Source organism: Panthera uncia, chromosome X (genome assembly GCF_023721935.1).
Source record: "Panthera uncia isolate 11264 chromosome X, Puncia_PCG_1.0, whole genome shotgun sequence".
Classification (NCBI taxonomy): Eukaryota; Metazoa; Chordata; class Mammalia; order Carnivora; family Felidae; genus Panthera; species Panthera uncia.
Window position 1 is genome coordinate 44,064,172 of NC_064817.1, and position 24,776 is coordinate 44,088,947.

General features: G+C 39.8%; 1 protein-coding gene across 11 annotated transcripts in view; it reads right to left on the minus strand.

Moving 5' to 3' along the window:
- The window catches only part of HUWE1 (HECT, UBA and WWE domain containing E3 ubiquitin protein ligase 1), a 166,555-nt gene that overhangs the window by 72,165 nt on the left and 69,614 nt on the right, over positions 1-24,776 (minus strand). For all 11 annotated transcript variants that reach the window (XM_049644605.1, XM_049644607.1, XM_049644611.1 and 8 more), the window contains 9 exons: positions 23,320-23,454; positions 22,710-22,811; positions 22,141-22,221; positions 13,365-13,471; positions 13,014-13,191; positions 5,333-5,424; positions 4,515-4,726; positions 1,492-1,549; positions 281-457 (listed from right to left, as the gene is read on the minus strand). In XM_049644605.1, the coding sequence (XP_049500562.1) occupies positions 281-457; positions 1,492-1,549; positions 4,515-4,726; positions 5,333-5,424; positions 13,014-13,191; positions 13,365-13,471; positions 22,141-22,221; positions 22,710-22,811; positions 23,320-23,454 (1,142 nt within the window). The remainder of the gene's footprint in view (positions 1-280; positions 458-1,491; positions 1,550-4,514; positions 4,727-5,332; positions 5,425-13,013; positions 13,192-13,364; positions 13,472-22,140; positions 22,222-22,709; positions 22,812-23,319; positions 23,455-24,776) is intronic.

The following is a 24,776-nucleotide window of genomic DNA, read 5'->3' on the forward strand; positions in this document are numbered from 1 at the left end:
CCAAGCTCCAAAACATTCTTGAAGATATACTTTCTCTTCCAAAAAACTCAAATGTTAGAACTATGTACCAAACCTAGGAACAATAAACAACTTCAACTTTTCAATGAGAAATGATGTGACACACTATCAGGCACAAAATTCACCTGTAGCACATAACCACAAATTTCTTCATTATTTTTTGGTTGTAGGTAAAGGGAGACCACAATAAAAACATGTATACAGAAGTACTGCAAAATTGATTTCTAAAAAGAAATGAAAATATTTAGCCAGATGCTCTTACCAATATGGATTTGCAGACACCTGCAACAGCCTGACAGGCCGCAGATGTAGGAAAATCAATGGGCAGATTGGGAAGACCCAAAATGGTGACCAAAGGCAAGAGTCCTTTCTGATTCACAAATTCCTGGCAGTGGTCATCTGTTGTATTGTTGCTCAGAATAGATTCCACAAATTTCATCTAGGTAATGAAAATGAAAAAGAAAATGTTAGAGACTAACCTGGAACTAAAAGGCCAGCTTGGAGTAAGAACAGGGGTAGCCTTGTATTCATGTAATCAGTATTTTCTAAGATACCAAAACCTCAGGTAAGTAAGTATAGAGATATGATATGGACCCTAAACATCTGCTAAAAACACCCACAAAAAACAAAAAACAAACACCACAAATACGAATAATTACTTCTCCCCAATCTACCTTTTTGGCTACCTAAAGTTATATAATTTGAGAGCATAGAGAGGATAAATGACTTGCTCAGAGCCACACCCATGAATTAGTGGCAAAATCAGATCTAATTCTCTTAATTTGCTCCTAGCATGACAGTGCATTACCTCTCCCCTGGAAGCAAAAATGGATACTTTCCCTCAATGTGCCCATAATACAAATGAAAACTAGAACTCTGGAAGAGTGGTTTGGACCAAACAAAGCATTTTTTAAGGGTAACAAAGTAAAATGTGGGCAACAAACACACAGGCACAAAAGATACCATCTCTGGAAGTCTGGGAAGTGCTTAGTGGGCTAAAATAATTGCTAAGTGGGCTTCCCCTTATAGAGAAATAATTCTGGGAAAATTCAAACTCTTTACTTTTCTCTTGAGACACCTGGGAAATTAAAACGAAAAGCCACATTACTATTTTTTTTATACAAAAGAGAAATTAATGGGAAATCTAGCAAATAATGGGAAAAAATACATGTTGGACATATTCATAGAACATAATACTGGACTGGCCTAACAAATCCCACTCTTCTGCTTGGATTCCAATTGGGAATAGTAGCAATGAACAGAAAATTGGGAGTATCTAAAAAAGGGGAAGATTGTTGTCCATTTTTGGCAAACCAGTCTCACAGAACAAGGTTTGCACATCTTTGCCCACTGTTCTGCACTGTAAAGGCTCCAGTGAAAATAAATGCAAAAATCACTGGACTATTTGGTAACCCCACACGTTTTCCAGAATAACACACACTTTTACTCAGTTTGCCCTACCATGAATCTTACCACATTAAGGATGTAATCCATGAGGGGAATAGGAATACGTTCTTCTGTACCAACAACCCTGTTAAGGGAGAAAAGAGTGAGTTACAAAAATTCGCAATACTAGTACAAGAAAACAAAGGAAAGGGAAACAGCATGAAATTCTAGGTCCTTTCTTTAAGTTAGTCTTTAGTACAGCACAAGGGAAAAAAAACTGAAATCAAATCTGAAGCTAGCTTTTCTAGCCAGCCTAGGTTGAGAACACAAAAGAAAAAACCAGGCCTTAACAAACTCAGCATTTGCACATATCTCAAAAGAAACTATCCTATCTTAGGCAAACTATCATAGGAGGAATCCATCGATATGAAAACAATAAGTTCTATTGAGACTACTGACACATTTGCTTAAAGATAGGAGCTAGGCAAAGAAACAAATACAACATCTTACCATGTTCTTGCATCAGGTTTAAAGTTATAATAGACGGCAGGAAATGGAATTTAATTTTGTTCAAAATTCCATGCTTAGATTGACAAACCATTCAGAACAGTTAATCAAAGATGAAGCCAACACCCAAACCCTCCTTCCCTAACTATTTATACTTGTATCACAACAGTCCCTGAAATATCCAAAACCTGTGATCAGGTCTTTTGTTTCAAATACTTTAATGCTGCACCACAGACAAGGAGGCTGCAGTAGTGCCATAGCTGCAGGAAACAAAGCCTTTAAGCCCAATCTTGGCTTTTGCAAGAAACAAAAGGGGGGAAACCCACAATATCTATTAAAATGAAACACAATCTACCTCAAAGATGAACCCTAGGAAGGGTCAAAACTTCAGCTGAATAGGGAGCACTCTGGATATAGGCCCTTGAAGACATTTGGGTAAAGGGCAGAAATAAAAGAAGGGAGAGGTGGTGGGAGAGAGGGGGCAAGAAAACTGGCAAGAAGTTAATAGTCCTCAAGATGTAAATAAAGATTTGCCAGGCATCAAAATGCAGACTAGACAGTGGCTTCAGTGATGACATACCTAGAGCTAGAGTTTGACAAGGATATTGTGAACACTCTCAATGAAGAATACAGGGAAGAACTTACTACAAAGGGGGGGGGGTGTCTGTAAGCCAGGAGTGAAATGATTCCATGGGAAGACTGCAAGTTTTCCTTGACTATAAAGTTCCTCCTCAACCACTAGAGCAATCCCTACTTACAGTAATCATCCACCCCAGCCTGACTGTACCTCCTGGGAAAGAACCTAGAGATCCATCTCTACAGCTAAGGAGTGCAGGTGTGGTTCTAGCCCAAATGAAACCCTTTGTAAAAATCAACGGTAATGGCAAAGAGCCAAAGTAATATTATGAAATGGGACCCAGGTACTTCCCTCATTTGCTAGATGGAAGTTAGGGAGGAGAATGAGAGAGAAAACAAACCAATAATGGTTCTTAATCCACATCTAGGAACAAACTGGTAACCACTTTTTTCCACTATCCTCATCTTTTGGCTTCCAGGCTGAAAACGTCATGCAAGAATAGTAAACATGATCAACTCCCCCTTTGGAGGTAAAAAAGAAAAAGCTCCTTTAAGAATGAGACATCTGACCTGGCTTTGCAGGAACTTGGTAGATAGAAAAGAAGGAGATAAGATAATCTGTGGATGGGGATAAATATGGCTATAACACGGTGACACATATCCTAAGAAAAGCATGGAGTGAAAAAACATGAGGCCATGAGAAAATGTCAATTTACTATGACAGCTTGAAATCTGGGCATGTTAGATCTAAGGTGTAAGATGTCCAGGTAGAGGAAAACATTATATGCAGATGAACATGCCCAGCTTCACTCAAAACCACCCTCCCACCTCTCAAGTTTAAGAAATCCTTCTCTTATTTTGTAGCCAGGAAAGGAAATCATATCCCAGCAGGGTGGCAGACAATCAAGGATGTGGCAAGGAAGCACTGATTCTGACTCCTTTGCACGTGAAGTCTTGCTTTCTTTCAGGTGTCCTCCACTTCCAGAAAGAGAACATTTTAATCAAAATAGAAGATGCTGTTAGAATGAAGGTAGAGTTTCCTTCTCAGACAAGGGTAAGACATCTGCTCAACAAAGCAATGTACAGTACTTAGTAGTTAATGCCTCTCCTCAAAAAGAAAACAAAAACTCATACCAACAGGCTCATTACTTCCTAGAGTTGTAAAAAGGTACCGATTTTGGAGTCTAGGCCTTCACTCCTTCTATCTATACTCGACCATAATTTTCTCTTAAGTTCCCAGCAATCCTTCAACACTAGCCTAAACCCATTCATATCCACACCTAAAACATTCCTGCTTTTCTCAGAACTAGTTATTTATAAACCAAAAGAGCACTTATTAAATGAATAAATGCATGACAGTCCAGAGGGATCACACCCTCAAGAGTTATACCTACAATAGTTACATTTCATTCCTAGCATGTGAACAATATAAGCTTCAAAGAGCCACTATCAGCCAGCAGTCTTTAAGCCCACCCCCATCCCCATTTCACCATCTAGGTAGTCAATTTTAATATAAAACAAACCTTAAATAGAAATAAGAAGGAAAATCTACTGTGCCTGGTTACAACCATACAGTACATTCCAAAGACTTCTGATTTATCTGGAATGAACAGATAGTAATCAAACAAAAAACAAAGACCAACAACAAGTCCCTGTAATTCTTAAGGACTTCTTAGGAGACAGGCTTCAAAAGTATGATGTTTCATATGTGCTCACTTATGCAAACAATTAAGCAATGATACGAATACTATACCAACAATGGGAACATAAGTTCTCTGAGAGAAGCCCATCAACTTGATCTAGTGAACTGATTCAATTTCATGAACTTTTTAAGGACACCTTCCTAAGGCAACCAATACAATTAAAATATGAAAGGATAAATGATACACAATGGTCAAAGAAAGAAAAACAAGACTCCTAGGGCTGGAAGAATCTTATAATGATCTAATACAACTCCCTAGCTTTTATAGATGAAAATGACATGCCCAAGGTCACCAGGCTAGGGGACCTGTCTTGCAAACACTTACTGCTGATTAGGCTCAGTTTCATTCTGTTGGGCAGAATTAAAGCTCTGCATGGCCTGTACTTCTTCTTCCTCCTCATCCTCACTAGAGGCCTCTTCTGCAGCATGATTAGACCTTGGAGGAGGAGCAGTGGCAGTGCCATCTGCCTTCTGGATTGATGGCTTCTGACAGATGTATTTAGGGTCTCTTCCAAGGTTACAAATTTCTTCAAGTAACTGAAAGACACAGGAAATATTATTTATTAGTAAATAAGAAATGGGACAACTAACACATTTTTGGAGCATTTTCTATGTGTTGTACACAGAAGTGCTAACACAAAACACTTTATCTTGACATATGTATGTAACATACATCACTCCTGGAATATATCCTATTTACACACAATCCTATTTTACACACAAGGTAACTGAAGTTTCGTGAAGTTAAGTAACTTGTTCAGGATCACACAGCTGTTAAGTGACTAACCTGACTCCATGTCCTAATTCATAAGCACCAGGCATATACTATAACTGGCAGGGCTACTAAATGTGAAAAAAAATATCAAGAAACAAAGGTTAGAAAAACTAATATGCTTTTACAAATAGAAGCTAAATCCTGGCAACTTGTTAATACCCTATAGGAGAAAATAATACTTAAGTGACTTTCTGGGGGTAGGAAGGGGGCAAGGACCAACCCAAGGATAAGGAGAAAATAAGGTAGACATAATCATCTTCTAGGAATAGCCCAAGAATCCCAATGACTTCTAGTAGGTCAAGCTTTTTTCTTAAAAACTCCCCCTTAACTGCTCTCTCATGCCCACGGTCAGCCTTATCACTTCATACCTTAATGATTGCAGTTGTTGCATCTGTTTTGAGGGTGGGCTGATGTCTCATGAGCTCATCAACAGCACTCCCCAGGTTAGATGCGGTATCCCCTTAAAGGAAAAAATGAACTGTTAGAAAGACTGAAGAAAATAGAGCTTGAGCTATTTTCTCTGCCAATACGAGAAGGAAAGAAGAAACTGAGAAGGTTGTTGTGATTTTCTAATGCCATGCTTTCTCAAATGAATTCACACCAAACTCTGAAAGCAAATAACTGGGGAGGAAAAAGGAACTTTATCAGTCTAGTGAAAACATAAAAAAAAAAATTTTAACTTATTTATTTTGTGAGAGAGAGCGAGCACACAAGTGGGGGAGGGACAGAGAGAAGCAGAGACAGAATCCCAAGCAGGTTCCACACCATCAGCGTAGAGCCCATTGTGAGGCTTGAACCCACAAACCGTGAGATCATGACCTGAGCTGAGATCAAGAGTGGGATACCCAACCGACTGTGCCACCCAGGTGGCCCTAGTGAAAACATTTTAAAATAACCACATATTCTACATTCTACTCTGGCAATCTCTAATGCCAAGGTCTGAACTAGGAGGGAGGGAGAGAGAGGAGCATAAAACCATTAACACACTGGCTGCCCCAATTAAGAACGATATTGGCTAGAATGCTACAGTGGTGGCTGAAAGCACAAAGCACATTTGTGAAAACTAGATTCTGGAGTCCTACCTTCTCATTATTCTGTAATAATCTGGCCTCAAATACACTGAGAAGAAAATCTATTAATTTCTTACTATCGTAGGGACTTGAACATTAGAATAGAAGAGCAACACCTTGGGACTTTATATCTCCTGTTGCAACAGATTCGATGGTGGGCCTGGAAATCTACTGCCCCTAATACCCATTTCTCACTAGCGCCATGACCGTACATTTAATAATGAATGGTTGATAGTCTGAGGAACACCACTCCTTTGTTGCTGACATCTAAAAGGTCACCGGAAAAGAGTCGTCACTATAGTTCAAGCTCTGGTCACTGAGGTGTCTCAGTGGCACAGAGTGATGACAGGTGGAAATGTGGACTCCCAAGGAGACCCTCCTTCTGTTTTGCTGCCTCTGTCAGACCCCATGTCCTAAGTGACCTCGCCCCCAAGATCTTCACTGGATAATTCTTGCTCCCCCAGGTTCTCCCATTGTGATAGAAGCACAGTATAGGCCTTGCTGCCTGGGAGCCCATAGGGGAATCTGGGACTGCCTCTCCTGCCCTGACCCAAGAGGAGGGGGTGTAGTCCCTGTAAGTCACTCTACTACAGTTTAGCTTCTGACCAGCCCAAACCCTGCAGCCAATTGGAGCTTGAGGATATGGCCTGGAGGCACCACCCAGAGATCTGGAGCCACTCAGGGGCACCTGGGGACATGATCTGGTCCCCTTGGTGGCCTAGGAAGGAAAAAGTTTCTATGGCCAAAGTTTGGTTTTCCCAACACTTGTCCCAATTCAGATTAAAACCCTGAACTTACACACACACACACACACACACACACACACACACACACACACTGAACTGTTGAGAAGCATGAAAATATGAGCAGAGGATAAGGATGAAGTCTTCTTTTCTACCTGCAATACAACGTATATAGTGATACAACTATAATTACAGTGATAACTCCCATTAAGCTTAGCACATCTAACCAGAGAAATGACGGGAGTTCAAGAAAGGACTTCCTTGCCAATTGGTGGCTTGATAACCATCTAACATCTAAAATCTTGGCACCAGGGGAAGATGGCGACGTAGGAGGATGCTGGGCTCACTGCTTCCTGCGGATCATTTAGACTCCACCCACACCTGCCTAAATGACCCAGAAAATCTCCAGAAGATTAGCAGAACAGATTCTCCAGAGCCAAGCGTAGACAAGAGATCCATGGAAGAGGGTAGGAAGGGCAGAGAGGCGGTGCGTGCTACACAGACTGGCGGGAGGGAGCCAGGGCGGGGGCAGCCTGCCGGCAAAGCAGAGGCCCCAAGTCTGGCTTGCAAAAACAGAGGCGCCGGATGGAGGGTGTTCTGATGGCAAGGGGGACTGAAAATCTGGAAGGTTATAAGTTACCAGATCTGCTCGGAGAACGGGAGGGCTGGAGGACAATGGGAGGGAGAGCTGTTGAGCCCCGGACAACAGAGCGCAGCTTGGCGGAGAACAAAGGCGCTCGCCAGGACCATCTCCCTCGCCCATCCCCCACCCCAAATCCCAAAGGGAACCAGTTCTTGTCAGGGAACTTCCTTGCTCCACACAAACACCCAACGCTGTGCTTCTGGGGATCCATCCCTCCGGTGGGTCTGACTCCCTCGCGGTGCCGCAGGGCCCCTCCCGAAGCGAAGGAAAAGTGAGCTGAGCCTGCCCCTCCTGCCCCTGTGCACCTTGCCAATCCACCCCAGCTAATATGCCAGATCCCCAGCACCACAAGCCTGGCAGTGTGCAAGTAGCCTGGGCGGACCACGCCACCCCACAGTGAATCCCGCCCCTAGGAGAGGGGAAGAGAAGGTACACACCAGTCTGACTGTGGCCCCAGCGGTGGGCTAGGGGCAGACATCAGGTCTGACTGCGGCCCCGCCCACCAACGCAAGTTATTCAAGACAGCACAGGGGAAGTGCCCTGCAGTTCCACACCACTCCAGGGACTATCCAAAATGATGAAATGGAAGAATTCCCCTCAAAAAAACCTCCAGGAAGTAACAACAGCTAACGAACTGATCAAAAACGATCTAAACAATATAACAGAAAGTGAATTTAGAATAGTCATAAAATAAATCGCTGGGCTTGAAAACAATATAAAGGACGGCAGATTATCTATTGCTACAGAGATCAAGGGACTAAGGAACAGCCAGGAGGAGCTAAAAAATGCTATCAACAAGCTGCAAAATAAAATGGAGACAAACACAGCTCAGATTGAAGAGGCAGAGGAGAGAATAGGTGAACTAGAAGATAAAATTATGGAAGAAGAAGCTGAGAAAGAGATAAAAAAATCCAGGAGTATGAGGAGAAAATTAGAGAACTAAGTGATGCACTAAAGACCAATAATCTACGCATAATTGGTATTCCAGAGGAGGAAGAGAGAGGGAAAGGTGCGAAGGGTACTTGAAGAAATAATAGCTGAGAACTTCCCTGATCTGGGGAAGGAAAAAGGCATTGAAATCCAAGAGGCACAGAGAACTCCCTTCAGACGTAACTTGAATCCATCTTCTGCATGACATATCATAGTGAAACTAGCAAAATACAAAGATAAAGAGAAAATTCTGAAAGCAGCTAGAGATAAACGTGCTCTAACATATAAAGGGAGACTTATAAGACTCATGACCGATCTCCCTACTGAAACTTGGCAGGCCAGAAAGGAATGGCAGGAGAATTTCAATGTGATGAATAGAAAAAATATGCAGCCGAGAATCCTTTATCCAGCAAGTCTGTCCTTTAGAATAGAAGGAGAGATAAAGGTCTTCCCAAACAAACAAAAACTGAAGGAATTCACCACTAAATCAGCCCTACAAGAAATCCGAAGGGGGATCCTGTGAGACAAAGTACCAGAGACATCGCTACAAGCATGAAACCTACAGACATCACAATGACTCTAAACCCATATCTTTCTATAACACTGAACGTAAATGGACTAAATGCGCCAACCAAAAGACACAGGGTATCAGAATGGATAAAAAACAAGACCCATCTATTTGCTGTCTACAAGAGACTCATTTTAGACCTGAGGACACCTTCAGATCAAAAGTGAGGGGATGGAGATTTATCATGCTACTGGAAGTCAAAAGAAAGCTGGAGTAGCCATACTTATATCAGACAAACTAGACTTCAAAGTAAAGGCTGTAACAAGAGATGAAGAAGGGCATTATATAATAATCACAGGGTCTATCCATCAGGAAGAGCTAACAATTATAAATATCTATGCACCAAATACGGGAGCCCCCAAATATATAAAACAATTACTCACAAACATAAGCAACCTTATTGATAACAATGTGGTAATTGCAGGGGACTTTAACACTCTACTTACAAAATGAAAAGATCATCTAGACACATGGTCAATAAAGAAACAAGGGCCCTGAATGATACATTGGATAAAATGGACTTGACAGATATATTTAGAACTCTGCATCCCAAAGCAACACAATATACTTTCTTCTCGAGTGCACATGGAACATTCTCCAAGATAGATCATATACTGGGTCACAAAACAGCCCTTCATAAGTATACAAGAATTGAAATCATACCATGCATACTTTCACACCACAATGCTATGAAGCTTAAAATCAACCACAAGAAAAAGTCTGGGAAACCTCCAAAAGCATGGAGGTTAAAGAACACCCTACTAAAGAATGAGTGGGTCAACCAGGCAATTAGAGGAGAAATTAAAAAATATATGGAAACAAACGGAAATGAAAAGACAACAATCTAAACACTTTGGGATGCAGCGAAGGCAGTCCTGAGAGGAAAATACATTGCAATCCAGGCCTATCTCAAGAAGCAAGAAAAATCCCAAATACAAAATCTAACAGCACACCTAAAGGAAATAGAAGCAGAGCAGCAAAGACACCCCTAACTCAGCAGAAGAAGAGAAATAATAAAGATCAGAGCAGAAATAAATAATATAGAATCTAAAAAAACTGTAGAGCAGATCAATGAAACCAAGAGTTGGTTTTTTGAAAAAATAAACAAAATTGATAAACCTCTAGCCAGGCTTCTCAAAAAGAAAAGGGAGATGACCCAAAGAGATAAAATCATGAATGAAAATGGAATTATTACAACCAATCCCTCAGAAATATAAGCAATTATCAGGGAATACAATGAAAAATTATATGCCAACAAACTGGACAACCTGGAAGAAATGGACAAATTCCTAACCACCCACACTCTTCCAAAACTCAATCAGGAGGAAATAGAAAGCTTGAACAGACCCATAACCAGCAAAGAAACTGAATCGGTTATCAAAAATCTCCCAACAAATAAGAGTCCAGGACCACATGGCTTCCCTGGGGAATTCTACCAGGCATTTAAAGCAGAGATAATACCTATCCTACTCAAGCTATTCCAAAAATAGAAAGGGAAGGAAAACTTCCAGACTCATTGTATGAAGCCAGTATTACTGATTCCTAAACCAGACAGAGACCCAGTAAAAAAGAGAACTACAGGGCAATACCCCTGATGAATACGGATGCAAAAATTCTCAATAAGATACTAGCAAATAGAACTCAACAGCTTATAACGAGAATTATTCACCATGATCAAGTGGGATTCACTCCTGGGATGCACGGTTGGTTCAACATTCGCAAATCAATCAACGTGATACATTACATTAATAAAATAAAAGATAAGAACCATATGATCCTGTCAACCGATGCAGAAAAAGCATTAGACAAAATTCAGCATCCTTTCTTCATAAAAACCCTTGAGAAAGTCGGGATAGAAGGAACATACTTAAACATCAAAAAGCCATTTATGAAAAGCCCACAGCTAACATCATCCTCAATGGGGAAAAACTGAGAGCTTTCCCCCTGAGATCAGGAACACGACAGGGATGTCCACTCTCACCACTGTTGTTTCACATAGTGTTGGAAGTGCTAGCATCAGCAATCAGACAACAAAAGGAAATCAAAGGCATCAAAGTTGGCCAAGATGAAGTCAAGCTTTCACTTTTTGCAGATGACATGATATTATACATGGAAAATCTGATAGACTCCACCAAAAGTCTGCTAGAACAGATACATGAATTCAGCAAAGTTGCAGGATACAAAATCAATGTACAGAAGTCAGTTGCATTCTTATACGCTAACAATGAAGCAACAGAAAGACAAATAAAGAAACTGATCCCATTCACAATTACACCAAGAAGCATAAAATACCCAGGGATAAATCTAACCAAAGATGTACAAGGTCTGTATGCTGAAAACTATAGAAAGCTTATGAAGGAAATTGAAGAAGATATAAAGAAATGGAAAAACATTCCGTGCTCATGGATTGGAAGAATAAATATTGTCAAAATGTCAATACTACCCAAAGCTATCTACACATTCAATGCAATCCCATTCAAAATTGCACCAGCATTCTTCTCAAAGCTAGAACAAGCAATCCTAAAATTTATATGGAACCACAAAAGGCCCTGAATAGCCAAAGTAATTTTGAAGAAGACCAAAGCAGGAGGCATCACAATCCCAGACTTCAGCCTCTACTACAAAGCTGTAATCATCAAGACAGCATGGTATTGGCACAAAAACAGACACACAGACCAATGGAATAGAATAGAATCCCCAGAACTAGACCCACAAAAGGATGGCCAACTAATCTTTGACAAAGCAGGAAAGAATAGCCAATGGAAAAAAGACAGTCTCTTTAACACATGGTGCTGGGAGAACTGTACAGCAACATGCAGAAGAATGAAACTAGACCACTTTCTTACACTATTCATAAAAATAAACTCAAAATGGATAAAGGACCTGAATGTGAGACAGGAAACCACTAGAACCCTAGAGGAGAAAGCAGGGAAAAACCTCTCTGACCTCAGCCGCAGCAATTTCTTACTTGACACATCCCCAAAGGCAAGGGAATTAAAAGCAAAAATGAACTGTTGGGACCTCATGAAGATAAAAAGCTTCTGCACAGTAAAGGAAACAATCAACAAAACGAAAAGGCAACCAACGGAATGGGAAAAGATACTTGCAAATTACATATCAAAGGGCTAGTATCCAAAATCTATAAAGAGCTCACCAAACTCCACACCCAAAAACCAAATAATCCAGTGAGGAAATGGGCAGAAAACATGAATAGACACTTCTCTAAAGAAGACATGCAGATGGCCAACAGGCAAATGAAAAGATGCTCAACGTCGCTCCTCATCAGGGAAATATAAATCAAAACCACACTCAGATGTCACCTCACGCCAGTCAGAGTGGCCAAAATGAACAAATCGGGAGACTATAGATGCTGGCGAGGATGTGGAGAAACGGGAACCCTCTTGCACTGTTGGTGGGAATGCAAATTGGTGCAGCTGCTCTGGGAAACAGTGTGGAGGTTCCTGAAAAAATTAAAAATAGACCTACCCTATGACCCAGCAATAGCACTGCTAAGAATTTACCCAAGGGATACAGGAATACTGATGCATAGGGGCACTTGTACCCCAATGTTTATAGCAGCACTCTCAACAATAGCCAAATTGTGGAAAAAGCCTAAATGTCCATCAACTGATGAATGGATAAAGAAATTGTGGTTTATATACACAATGGAATACTACGTGGCAATGAGAAAGAATGAAATATGGCCCTTTGTAGCAACATGGATGGAACTGGAGAGTGTGATGTTAAATGAAATAAGCCATACAGAGAAAGACAGATACCATATGTTTTCATTCTTATGTGGATCCTGAGAAACGTAACAGAAACCCATGGGGGAGGGGAAGAAAAAAAAAAAAGAGGTTAGGGTGGGAGAGAGCCCAAGCATAAGAGACTCTTAAAAACTAAGAACAAACTGAGGGTTGATGGGGGGTGGGAGGGAGGGCAGGTTAGGTGATGGGTATTTAAGAGGGCATCTTTTGGGATGAGCACTGGGTGTTGCATGGAAACCAATTTGAGAATAAATTTCATACATTAAAAAAAATAATAAAAAGAATTAAAATCTTGGCACCAATTATAAGATAAATCCTGGTTACTTACCTAGAGGATCAGAGCTCCTCCTCCTTCGCATGGCTGGGAGGTAATCCGGAGACAGAAGAACTTTGAAAAGACGTTCAAAAGGCTGACACTGTACAAATGACTGAAGACCTCGGGCATTCAAGCAGAGTGCACTAAATACATTTGGGAGGGAGCCAAGGACTTCACGGGTAGCAGGAACCTAGAGAGAAGATAAAGTGAGTCTGAAGACATCTAAAATAATTCAGATGTAGATGCCAGGAAATTTTGACCAGGGTACTGCACAGAGATAGTAGGGTGTATGTCTCTGTATCATCCTCTGTGGGGAGGGGTATGTACAGAGCAATTTTCACACAAAAGCAGAAAAGGACTCACATCTTTGATAAGTAGTGCATGAAGCATGACATCTGTTAATCCATTGTCCTGGAGTGAGGAGAGCAGTGATGGTTCTTGAAATACAAACACAGTCACCACTTCAGTAGCTAAAAAAGACAAGAAATATGAGAAAGTGGGAGATTCTTTACAGGTATTAACAAAACTCCAAGGGCTTAAAAAACACCAACTCAATATACAACAAATGAAATGCCTCTGAAACGAAACTTCACTGCTCATCAAAAGACCACTATTAAGAATTTGGTGACAAACCTTCAAGATTTTTATGGGCAATGTACAGGCATAAAAATAATTATGAATACCATACTGAATACTGAAAAATATACCAAGAGAGATTTCAGGTACTCTCATAACATAAAAAAAAAAAAGGTAACTATGTGGATGCCTTGTTAATTAGGTTGATTATAGAAATCACTTTGTTATGCATACCACCAGATCATGTTTTTTATCTTAAAAGTATGTAGTTTTATTAAATATGTAAATGAAAAACAAAAACATTAAGATTTAATGAGCATATTTTTATAACGATGAGGTTATACTGCTATATAACCTATTTCTTCTAAATTATAATATGTACCATACATACTCCTTTATTTTTCCCAGTCACTGTAGTTCATTCAATTTGACTGGCTGCATACCATTCCCCTAAATACACGAACCTCTGTGGATATAAACTAGTCCACAACTGTGAGAACTGATAAACCTAAAATATCTTTTTTTGTTTGTTTAAGCAGAAAAAATATCTAAAATTGGGGAGAGGGGTTTGCTGGGTTGAGGTAAATATAAACGTAACTGATGGAATAGACAAAATGTCTTCTAAAAAGCCTTTCACCAATTTTAAAATACCATTAGCATTATTAAGAGTTCTTAGGTATTATTCTGACCAATTTTTGACAATATACTTTAAACGTGCTGTCGGGGCACCTGGGTGGCTCAGTCAGTTAAGTGTCCGACTTCGGCTCAGGTCATGATCTCACAGTTCATCATGAGTTTGAGCCCTGCCTTGGGCTCTCTGCTGTCAGCCCAGGGCCCACTCTGGACCCTCTGTCCCCATCGTCTCTCTGTCCCTCCCTTGCTTGTGCTTATTCTCTCTTAAAATAAATAAATGTTAAAAAAAGTGCTATAAAGACTAACATCAATGCTCAAGAAGAAATTAACATTAAAAGGTAATCGAAAGTGAACCTAGATATAATTGAAAAAACACAAAATTTAGTGAAATTGCAAGCAAATAGCATGAATAATTAAAACCAGTAACTAGCCCTTTGAAAAGACTGAAAAAGCTTACAGACTTATGGGTAATCTAAGAAAAGCAAGCAATATGTCAGCAATGAAAAAAAGGATCTAACCGGGTTCAGAACAATAAAGTTCTTTTACAAACTGTATGTTAATAACGAATGAAATGCAATGCTTTCTTTTCTAAGAAAATGTCATAAAAATTGATTCTCAAGAAATGACAGCAAAAGAGACTACACCAATAACCACAAGAATTTTTAGAAGTAAAAATACCAAGTAACAGAAAGGCACTGAACCAAAAGTTTTAGATGGGAGTGTTATTAAACCTTCTAAGATCCATTAAGACAAGGCTTGTCAGCTCATTTTACGAGATTTAAAATTTTTTATTTTAAAACCTGACAAAGAGGTGCACACACACACACAATATTAATAAACCATGTGTAAAACAAACTTGTAATGCTGATACCTGAGATCTAAATGATACCAAAGGATTTTATCTGTTTAAGATGGTGAATAGAGCACCTCTCATCTATTCCAAATGTCATTGAAATGGCAAATACATGACAATTACTGGGGACCAACAGCTGTCAATGGTCTTTGGGATTTGTGATGGGCTATAAACTTATGGAAAAGTTAAGTCCTTTTGCGGGTTCCTACTGGTATATAATACACCCTTCCGTAGATCTTCTTCTTCTTCTTTTTTTTTTTTTTTTTTTTACAAATGACTTAATTCCAAGGGGTCACTAAAATTTAGTATTCATAAACTAAAACTAATGTTCTACTAGAGGTTACTAGAGCATCAAATTTGTTATTTTCCAGAGGTCTAACTAAAAGGCTATGTCATAATGCTACTAATGCAATCTGACAGTTTAAACCCTCTTTTAAAATTAACAGATGACCAAATATTAGAATTGAAAAAAGGAAACACACAAAATCCAACTGGCTCCATATGGGACCTAGCAACTGACTCCTAAGAGTTAAATAATGAAAGACAACTCTCAAAAAATTAATGATTAAATTGAAAGTAGAATCTACAAAACCCATAAAACAGCAATGGTGTGTTAAGACAAAGGGTCCCTTAATAATAAGGAAACAGAGGGGCGCCTGGGTGGCTCAGTTGGTAAAGTGTCCAACTTTGGCTCAGGTCATGATCTTGCGGTTCATGGGTTCGAGCCCCATGTCAGGCTCTGTGTTGACAGCTCAGATCCTGGAGCCTGCTTCAGATTCTGTGTCTCCCTCTCTTTCTGCCCCTTCCCCACTCCTGCTAGCTCTCTCGCTCAAAAATAAACATTATAAAAATTTAAAAGAATAAGGAAATAGAAATTTTAAAAGTTTGTAACAAATAAGAAGTTTGATAATTCAGTAGGCATCTTGCAAAATTATAGAGAGAAATTCTCTCAGGAAGTGACATGTGATCAATGTGGTAGGCTTACTAGCTATATAATAGGGCTTCCTGGAGAGAATAAGTAAGAGGAACCAAATTCAGGAATTTTCCTGAAGCAAAAAAAAATACTCAGATATTAGAAAGGGCCTAACCAAGTGCTATGAGAGAATACTGAAAAGAAACAGAACGAAATACATCCTGGTGAAATTTGTGAACTCTAAGAATAGAGAAAATGAAGTTACCTACAAAGGAACAAGAACCAGTTTAACATCATGGTTATCTACGCTATGTAACATTAGAAGACAATGGAGAAAGGTCTAAAAAATTCTGAAAGTAAAAGAAGTATAACACTTTAAAAATTACCCAAAGATGTACTCCAACAAAATTAAAATGAATAAGAAAGGAAAAATCAAGAGTTACTAAAAAAAGAAGACAAAGAAAATGATGAGAAAGGGGTGAAGGCAGGTTGAAGGTCTTATTTTATTCAGCTTGGCAGAAGACAAACTGAGAAATTTTTAAAGTTTAGATGTCGATAAAACAATATAGGAATAACTATTACAAAAAAAGGAGTAAGAAAATTAAGACTCAGAATATGAAAAAAAAAATTAACAGAAGACACAAGACTTGAGACAAAAGAAAAACACTGGCAGTCACAAAAAATTCGTCAACATATAAAATTCTTCAAGATAAAAAAAAAGCACAATAGTTGTATGAATAAATCATTCTGCCGAAAACAACTAAAGGGTGGATTGAATACTTGAAACATCTTTTAAAATGTGAAGAGCAGACAAAGTAAATTATAGTTAAAAGGTCCAAAATAAGTCAAAGTGTGAACTTACAGCCTCAGGCTTTTGTCTTAAAAGCACAGGGAACATACCTTTATTGAGTAGGAAATCCAGTAGAAAGGGAGTCTGTCTACGTTACAGATGGCAATTACACCAATTACATGTGATGGAGCCTGCTGGAAAAGTTGTTGCTTTCTAACTCATGACCAGGTCACTTCTGATAAAGGATGGGGCTCAAGAGTCAGCCCAACTAGACAGCTGACTGCAGTCATTCTAGTACTGGAGGACACACCTCAATAAAGGTATGACCACTGTTCACATTTTTATAGACACCTGGATGATAGCTAATGGCCTTATTGGTTTTTTGGTCAATGGGCTCAAAAGTTACCACATTCAGGATGGTGCCCAAAGGGCTTTCTACACTGGGAATATATTGCTGCTCAAACTTTGCATATTACAATGAAAGTCTGATGTCTCCACTCATGCCAAGACTGCCACAGAGGAAGCTCATACTTATGCCATAGCTGACTGACTTGTTCATACTTTTCAAATAAGCTCAGATATTATTCCTTGACCATGGCTCAACAGGCCCTATGAGACCTCCAGCCATTGCAGTCCCAGAACGTTTAAAATTTGGGCTAAATGCCACAGCATCCAATGCTACTGGCCTTGGCCCAAGCTCCAGCCTCCCAATGTGATCTTTGCACAACGTCCTGCCATTGGTGGCATAGTCAATGGGAATACATACAAAGGGGTGAATACCCCTTCTCTGACTGGGAAATTCATTTTATCGAGTCACTGTCCCTATCTGCTGGTTCAAGTACTATGCCCTCACAAAGATTCAGTGTTCTTGGTTTACCCTTTCTGCCATGCTTAATATAAGCCGCATTAAATGTTAGTTTCCTTTTAGCATCCAGATAACACTGACTCTGATGTGGGTACACATTTTATCCATTCAGTCTGAGCATGGGCAGTACAAACAAGGCACCACCTGGGACTTCCAACTTATCACCTGCAGACAGCAGACCTAATACAAAAACCTAATAATCTACTTAAAGACATGCTCTTAAATTTATGAAATGGACAATGGTCTACTGAATCGGTCTCTATTTGCCCACTTTTTTCTTATCCTAAACTGTCAACATTTTAAGTCATAGGACATCCTAACAAGATCCTCAACGAGGACCTCTCTATTCCTTCTCTAGCCACAAAAGGGACAGTTTCCACGTATGAATCTATAATACCTAAATAGAATCAATCCCTCCTTACTTAAAGACTTTTTTATCCTGGTGCAACCTACGCTAGGATTGGTGCCTGTAGTGAGAGTTAGGTAACAAAGGAATCCACTGAAAACTGAAGGCCTTCACCCTCTCAGACTACTCTGTATGCCACAAAAAGAAGGTCTTTGCTGAAGACCTTTCCCAATATAATAGTTTCAAAGGTTGGTTAACTGGAGGTCCCTCTTGGTAGGAAATGTAGGTCTTGGTGCCTGCCTGTTCCCACACCTATAATTTTATGGTTCTTCTAAAGAGGAAAGAAAGACCTTAGATTAGTTCCCAGTACTAACCTTCTCAAACAGGATGCTAGCTCTTGATCCACCCTATTAGAGAGATAACGAACAGCAAACCCCTATAGAATCTGGGTTAACAATACCTGTGACTTCCATAATAAATGGGCACCTCCACCACACCAAGACCTATAGACCACAACAGATCTGAAAATATTATGGAACATTCTGGTTCTGGTTGGCCTGGCAATGCCTGATTTGGCTCATGGCCTGGGTCTAGGAATCTACCATTCCAACTCAATCAATGCCACACTCTTTGGTCTCCTCTACGCCCATGCTATGACCTCAATTATTTGGGGATATTCAATCAGTCCACAGTTCCCTGTAAGAAATTACTCTATAACTCCTAGACACAATGTCATACTGACATTCAGTCACTTTTGTAATTATTTCTCAAATGTATAAAGCCTTCCGTTAAAGGTTTTGGGCTAGGCCAGGACTCCCATCAACCTAGCATCCTAGATGATGATTTCAGTACAACTGGTAGTCCCAGGCTCAGTGGTGACACCCCCAAATATTAACTGCACCTGTAATGGGTGACCACATAACTTGTCACCATTCCAAGAGCCCCATTATCTGACAGTCCCACACTTCACTTTCCATTACTCCACCGAAACTGTACCAACATTTCCCATCTTCCTCAACCTGATAGACAATATTTATGTAATATTAACAGAGAACGTAACCTGAGCACTAAAACTCTAGCAATCTTAACAGGTGCCCAAGCCCAGGCAATCAGTTATATAAGTAACTCTTGTCCCCTTGGAGGTCTTCAGTATTGATATTGACTACCTACCACCCTCTCCGGTTAAGCAGTCCATAATAATCATCATAGTGTTGGCATCAGCTAAGCTAGGAATAGAGCACAAGCAGACATGAACACGTTAAAATGTGGCAGCACTAAGACGGTGAGAGAGAAGAAAAGGCAGTTAGAAAAGTTAAAAGGGATACAGTTGGGTATAAAAGTGGGGTAAAAGGGCCAGAGGCTGAATTTGGGAGGAGTCAGAATCCTTATTTGGTTGGTTTCAGCACATAGTTGTTGAACAAGACTTCACAACCTCACCAGATGCTTCCTCACTGACTTCCTTCATGCCCTTCCAGCTTCCCCCACCAATCCAGTCTACTCAATGATGCCCTCCACCACGTTGAGACTATTTTGCCCTTGCATGTCTTCCCTGATATAATTTGGCCACTAGAAACTCCACCCTCCAACCACCTTAGGCTACTGGATCTATGACACAACTCCTGTTCAGCAAAGTCATACATTCTACTCCATCAACTGCTCCCTTCTAACCCACACGATGACCTGTGTCCTATGAACATTTAGTACCCAGGTACCCTAGTTTCAACCAGAATGTCTAGCTCTTTCATCGAGTTTTGCCACAAAAGGGAGCACTGGGCCATCTTTTTATCTATTATATTGAGCTGCACCTTAGGTGTTTTTAATTCTGTAACACAGATACCTTTTATAGAGACTATCTCAACAATGGCACAACTGGCCGACCATATAAACCAAACACCTCAAGCCTTAGAAGCCCTTAATGAGGTAAAAAGGAGTCTAGCTGCTATGATAGTTGGTAAAAAGATTGGCATTTAACTATCTACTGTTACTTTAAGGTGGTGCTTGTGCCTTAAATGGGACTTCCTGCTGCATGTGGGCTAATATACAGGTTCAAGTATCCAGAATACTTCAACAAAATAAAGGAACTAAACATCCAACTATATTATAAAAATGTGCCAAGAGATTCTCAAAACCCCTTTAATTTTGTTTCCTGGCTCTCTCCTTCTGCCTGGGGTGAAAGGCTGTAGTATCACTTATGGAGCTAAAACAGTAATTGTTGGACTAATTATTTTAAATTGGCTTTGCAAATCTGGTCCCTCTCAAGTACAAGTTTATTTATAGGAAACCAGGAAGGTTGCTATGTTAATTCAAACATCAGGGATGAATCAAGACTCTAGAGAAGGAATTCTGTCTTCCACTAATGTTTGCTTTAGTGTTCTAAGTCTCATTTCTGGCTTCCTGCGTCATGCTGAGAGGCCTCACTTGCTCCCCGCCCACACCCCACGTGTCCTCTTGCTGCCTCCTTTAAACTTCCCCTTTATAAGATGCCTGTGTACCTGGCTTTTCTCTGTTCTAGGGTTTCCTCCCAGAAAGAGCCATCCTTCTCTGCATCTTGACTTGGGACTTCTCTACCTGTGTAACAAATCTTCAATCATACCAAAGGGCTGCTGTCATGAGTTCTGTCATATGAACCTAACCTTGGGAGGGAGTCTATGTCAAGATAGAGTTGCTGTAATACAAAGAAACACTTCCTCAACCTGACAAAAAGGAACAAAACCTTCTGCTAACCTCAAACTTAAGGGTGAAATACTGAATGCTTTTCCCTTGAGTTCATGAACAAAGCAAAAAGGCCCATTCTCACCACCTCTATTTAGCACTGTATTGGAAATCTTTGCCAATGCACGAAGACATAAAAAGCAAAAAAAAAAAAAAAATTAAAAAAAAGAACTATTTGTAGATGACAAAACTGTATGGAATATCTTAAGAAATTAACAAAGCAATTATGGGGGTGTACCTGTGTGGCTCGGTTAAGTGTCCAACTCTTGATTTCAGCTCAAGTCATGATCCCAGGGTGTGGGCTCTGTGCTGAGCATGGAGCCTGCTTGAGATTCTCTCCTTCCCTCTCTCTGCCCCTCCCCCAATCACCCATGTGCTCTCTTCTCAAAATAAATAAACTTGAAAAAAATCTTTAAAAATAAAAGCAACTATAAACTACAAAGTGAATCTAGCAAGGTCATAGGACATGAACTTTAAATTTAAAAATCCTAATTTGCTTCAGCAGGGGAGTAAGTACCAAGTTGAAGTAGCCAAAACTACTCCCTCCAGACATCCCAAAGTATCAAAAAAAAACGTGTTACTGGTACAAGGAGGTTTCCTCTATTTCTACACTTCCCATTACGTTCCTTTAGTTTCTTTCATTTATATTTTAGAGAAAGACTGCGGATGAGGAGAGGGGCAGAAGGGGAGAGAAAGGAGGGGGAGAGAGAGAGAGACAGAGAGACGAGAGGGTGGGGGGGAGAGAGAATATGAGAATCCTAAGCAGGCTCCATGCTTAGCACAGAGCCCGGCGTGGGGCTTGTTCCCAGGACCCTGATGTCATGATCTGAGCGGAAATCAAGAGTCGGAAACTTACATGACTTAGGCACCCAGGCGTCCCCATTCCTTTAGTTTTAAGGAGAATTCTAGAAGCTACATATCTCAAACACTGTCCTAAATATGTGGCACTCAATAAATGCCAGTTAACAAAAATGAGGTTTTAACAACAGCAATACTCAAAGTATTGCCAACATAAAATTGCAAAGATGTTTTTACAAAGTAACCACAGCTTCTGAAATTGCATTTTCTACAGTGAGAAATGATTTTCTATACTGTAGTTTGTGGGGTCTGACATTCAATTCTAAGAATGAAAACCATACTGACTGAATTTTCTGGACCAAGATTAAGGACTAACCATTGAAAAAGTCACACTTGCAGCAGTAAGTATGGCACAAATGTACAATAGTACTTATCACACATGGTTTATAACGCATTGCTTATATACTGTATGTTTGGCCTTCCAGAAATGGATATTTGAAACTGAATTCTGATCTTTATTTCATCACTAACTAGAAAGATACATAATCACACAGTGGACAAATGTGGACAATAAAACCCTGTAAGAATGTAAAATATACAGAGAACTGGCAGGTCATTCCAGCTTGGTATAACCAATTATTAACACCACTTACCTAGGAGGAAGAGTGATGGGCCATAGTATTCTGCATTGCTGATGATGTGCTTCAGGGAGGTAGGGAGAGAACCATCCATCACTAAGAGAAAAGAAAAGTGAACATCAAGGAGAATATGATTAGTCCAGGAGTAGTTTGATGCGTAGGGTTGATGGAGCAATATATTATGTGTACCACCACTATGGTAAACAAACTCTTGTGCTGAATCCAGTCTAATGGTTTCTACTTGTCTCCTCCTCACATTCTATTATTTATTCCTTGTCCATGAAATAGCCTCTTAACAGTGGATCAAAGAATAAAAGAATACAGACACAGACAAAGTGAAGTAGCAGGCTAGAAGTGAGCACAGAGTCAAAAGCTGAAAAAGGAAAAACATAGGTGAATCATTATGAAAATGGCTAGAATCCTTAGGTCTAGGAAAAGTGACACTAAATGACTAAAGGCTATTCAAAATGGCAGGCCTTTTCTTAAGCCTGTCTTACAAAAAAAGAGTAACATCAGAAAGTATCAAAATCACTAATCTCTGAGAAAGTCAAACATCCTTCAAGAAAGTATCTAAAATCAAATACCATGTCGTATGCCGTCTGAGAAAGCAGGGTCTTGAATGGCCTTCTTGAGGAAATTTAACATAGATTTGAGAAGTGCTGCTCTTTGTGGAATACACTGAACTCCTGGCAAGAGAGAAAGATGGAGGATTATGTTGAGTTCACCATGAGACCAGATTGAGCAGGCACATAGAACAAATTTTTAAGAGACGCATATACACTATATCAACACTAGCAGACATTCAAAGTGACATCTCTGAATGGTGGGAAGAATACTTACTAAGCTTTGAAATTGGGAAAGTAAATCACTGAGGCCTACACAAAACTAATGCTAAAATTAAAAGCCTGAAGTAAAACCACAAAGTAAAAAGATTAACTTTTTGATCCTCAGTTCCTGTTTTAGATATTATCTGTGTTCTGATATGGCTGCTTTGATAAAATAATCAATGTGTGAATAGTTGGAGAAGTATGAAATACATGTTAATATAAGAAAATGGACACCAGAATGGCACAGTAACATGCACAGTCCTAAGAAGCAATCCTCAAAATATACCACTAAAGCTATTCCCAAAGCACCTTCTTTACTAGTTTAGTAATTCAGTGTGAAAGACTATGTATCTACTTGTCTACACACCAGGACGGGGGCCAGGTCCAGAGCCAGAGGAGATGCTAGTGCTGCTGCTGGAACTTGATGCCCTTAAGTCAACATCTAGCCGGTGCTCCATAGAGATGGATGAGCCCGGACTACTTTCCATAGTCACATCTGCAACTAGAGTAAAAGTTATGATAAAGAAACTAGTTAGAATAAAGGCACCACCAAAAGAACGATTGTTTGAGAAATTTTTTCCCATTAAGGTGAGATGAATGATATAAAAATGGAGACTAGATTAGAATATTGAGACCCAAAATAAAAATGTAAACTTTTCACAAATAGAAAAGTATTTAACATCATGAGTTAAGATATGCAAATTAAAAACAATCCTTCAAAAGAAATCCCTTTCAATATTTCTTACCCGCCAAATGTGGTGGGAGGAAAAAGAGTGGTAAGTAAAACATGCAACTTCATATACTACTGGTGGGTAGCAGACAGCAGGCAGAGCTTTTTGGAATTTTAATGAAGTACATGATACAAAATTACTTCTTACAACTTGTACAATATAATAAAGCTCCACTAGCAATAAATCAGTTTACATTTTTAAATACTCTTCCAATCTTTTTATTTTTTTTTAAATTTTTAACGTTTATTTAGTTTTGAGACAGAGAGACACAGATCATGAATGGGGGAGGGTCAGAGAGAGAGGGAGACACAGAATCTGAAGCAGCAGGCTCCAGGCTCCGAGCTGTCAGCACAGAGCCCGACGCGGGGCTCAAACTCACGGACTGTGAGATCATGACCTGAGCAGAAGTCGGATGCTTAACCGACTGAGCCACCCAGGTGCCCCTCTTCCAATCTTTTTATACATAAACATTCCCATTTGTGCCTACTTATATACATGGAAGCACAACTCATGATTTTGTAACCCGTCTTTTTGTTGAATAGGAAATTTTCTCTACAAACACATCAGAATCACCTGTATTGGTTGATAAGAATTTAAATTCTAAGAAAGCTGTTTTGGAGAAGTTTTTTGTTTTTATTACTATTACAATTAACTATGCATGGAGAGGGTAGGGAGGTTTAAAAAAAAACACACACATGATGATGAACCCAAAGATTAAGACTATTGGGCCACCTATCTTTTTGACTTTATGATTTAAATTTTTTTTTTAACGTTTATTTATTTTCGAGACAGGGAGAGACAGAGCATGAACAGGGGAGGGTCAGAGAGAGGGAGACACAGAATATGAAGCAGGCTCCAGGCTCTGAGCTGTCAGCACAGAGCCCGACGCGGGGCTAGAACTCACGGACCGCAAGATCATGACCTGAGCCGAAGTCGGCCGCCTAACCTGAGCCACCCAGGCGCCCCTTGACTTTATGATTTAAAACATGTTCCCTATTCAACAACTTTTTCACCTCTCCTCATCCTTCTCAAAATAGCCTGATAGTTTCAAAAGAGCCCATTTTAGAGTCTACATTCTCCTTATTTTTCCCAA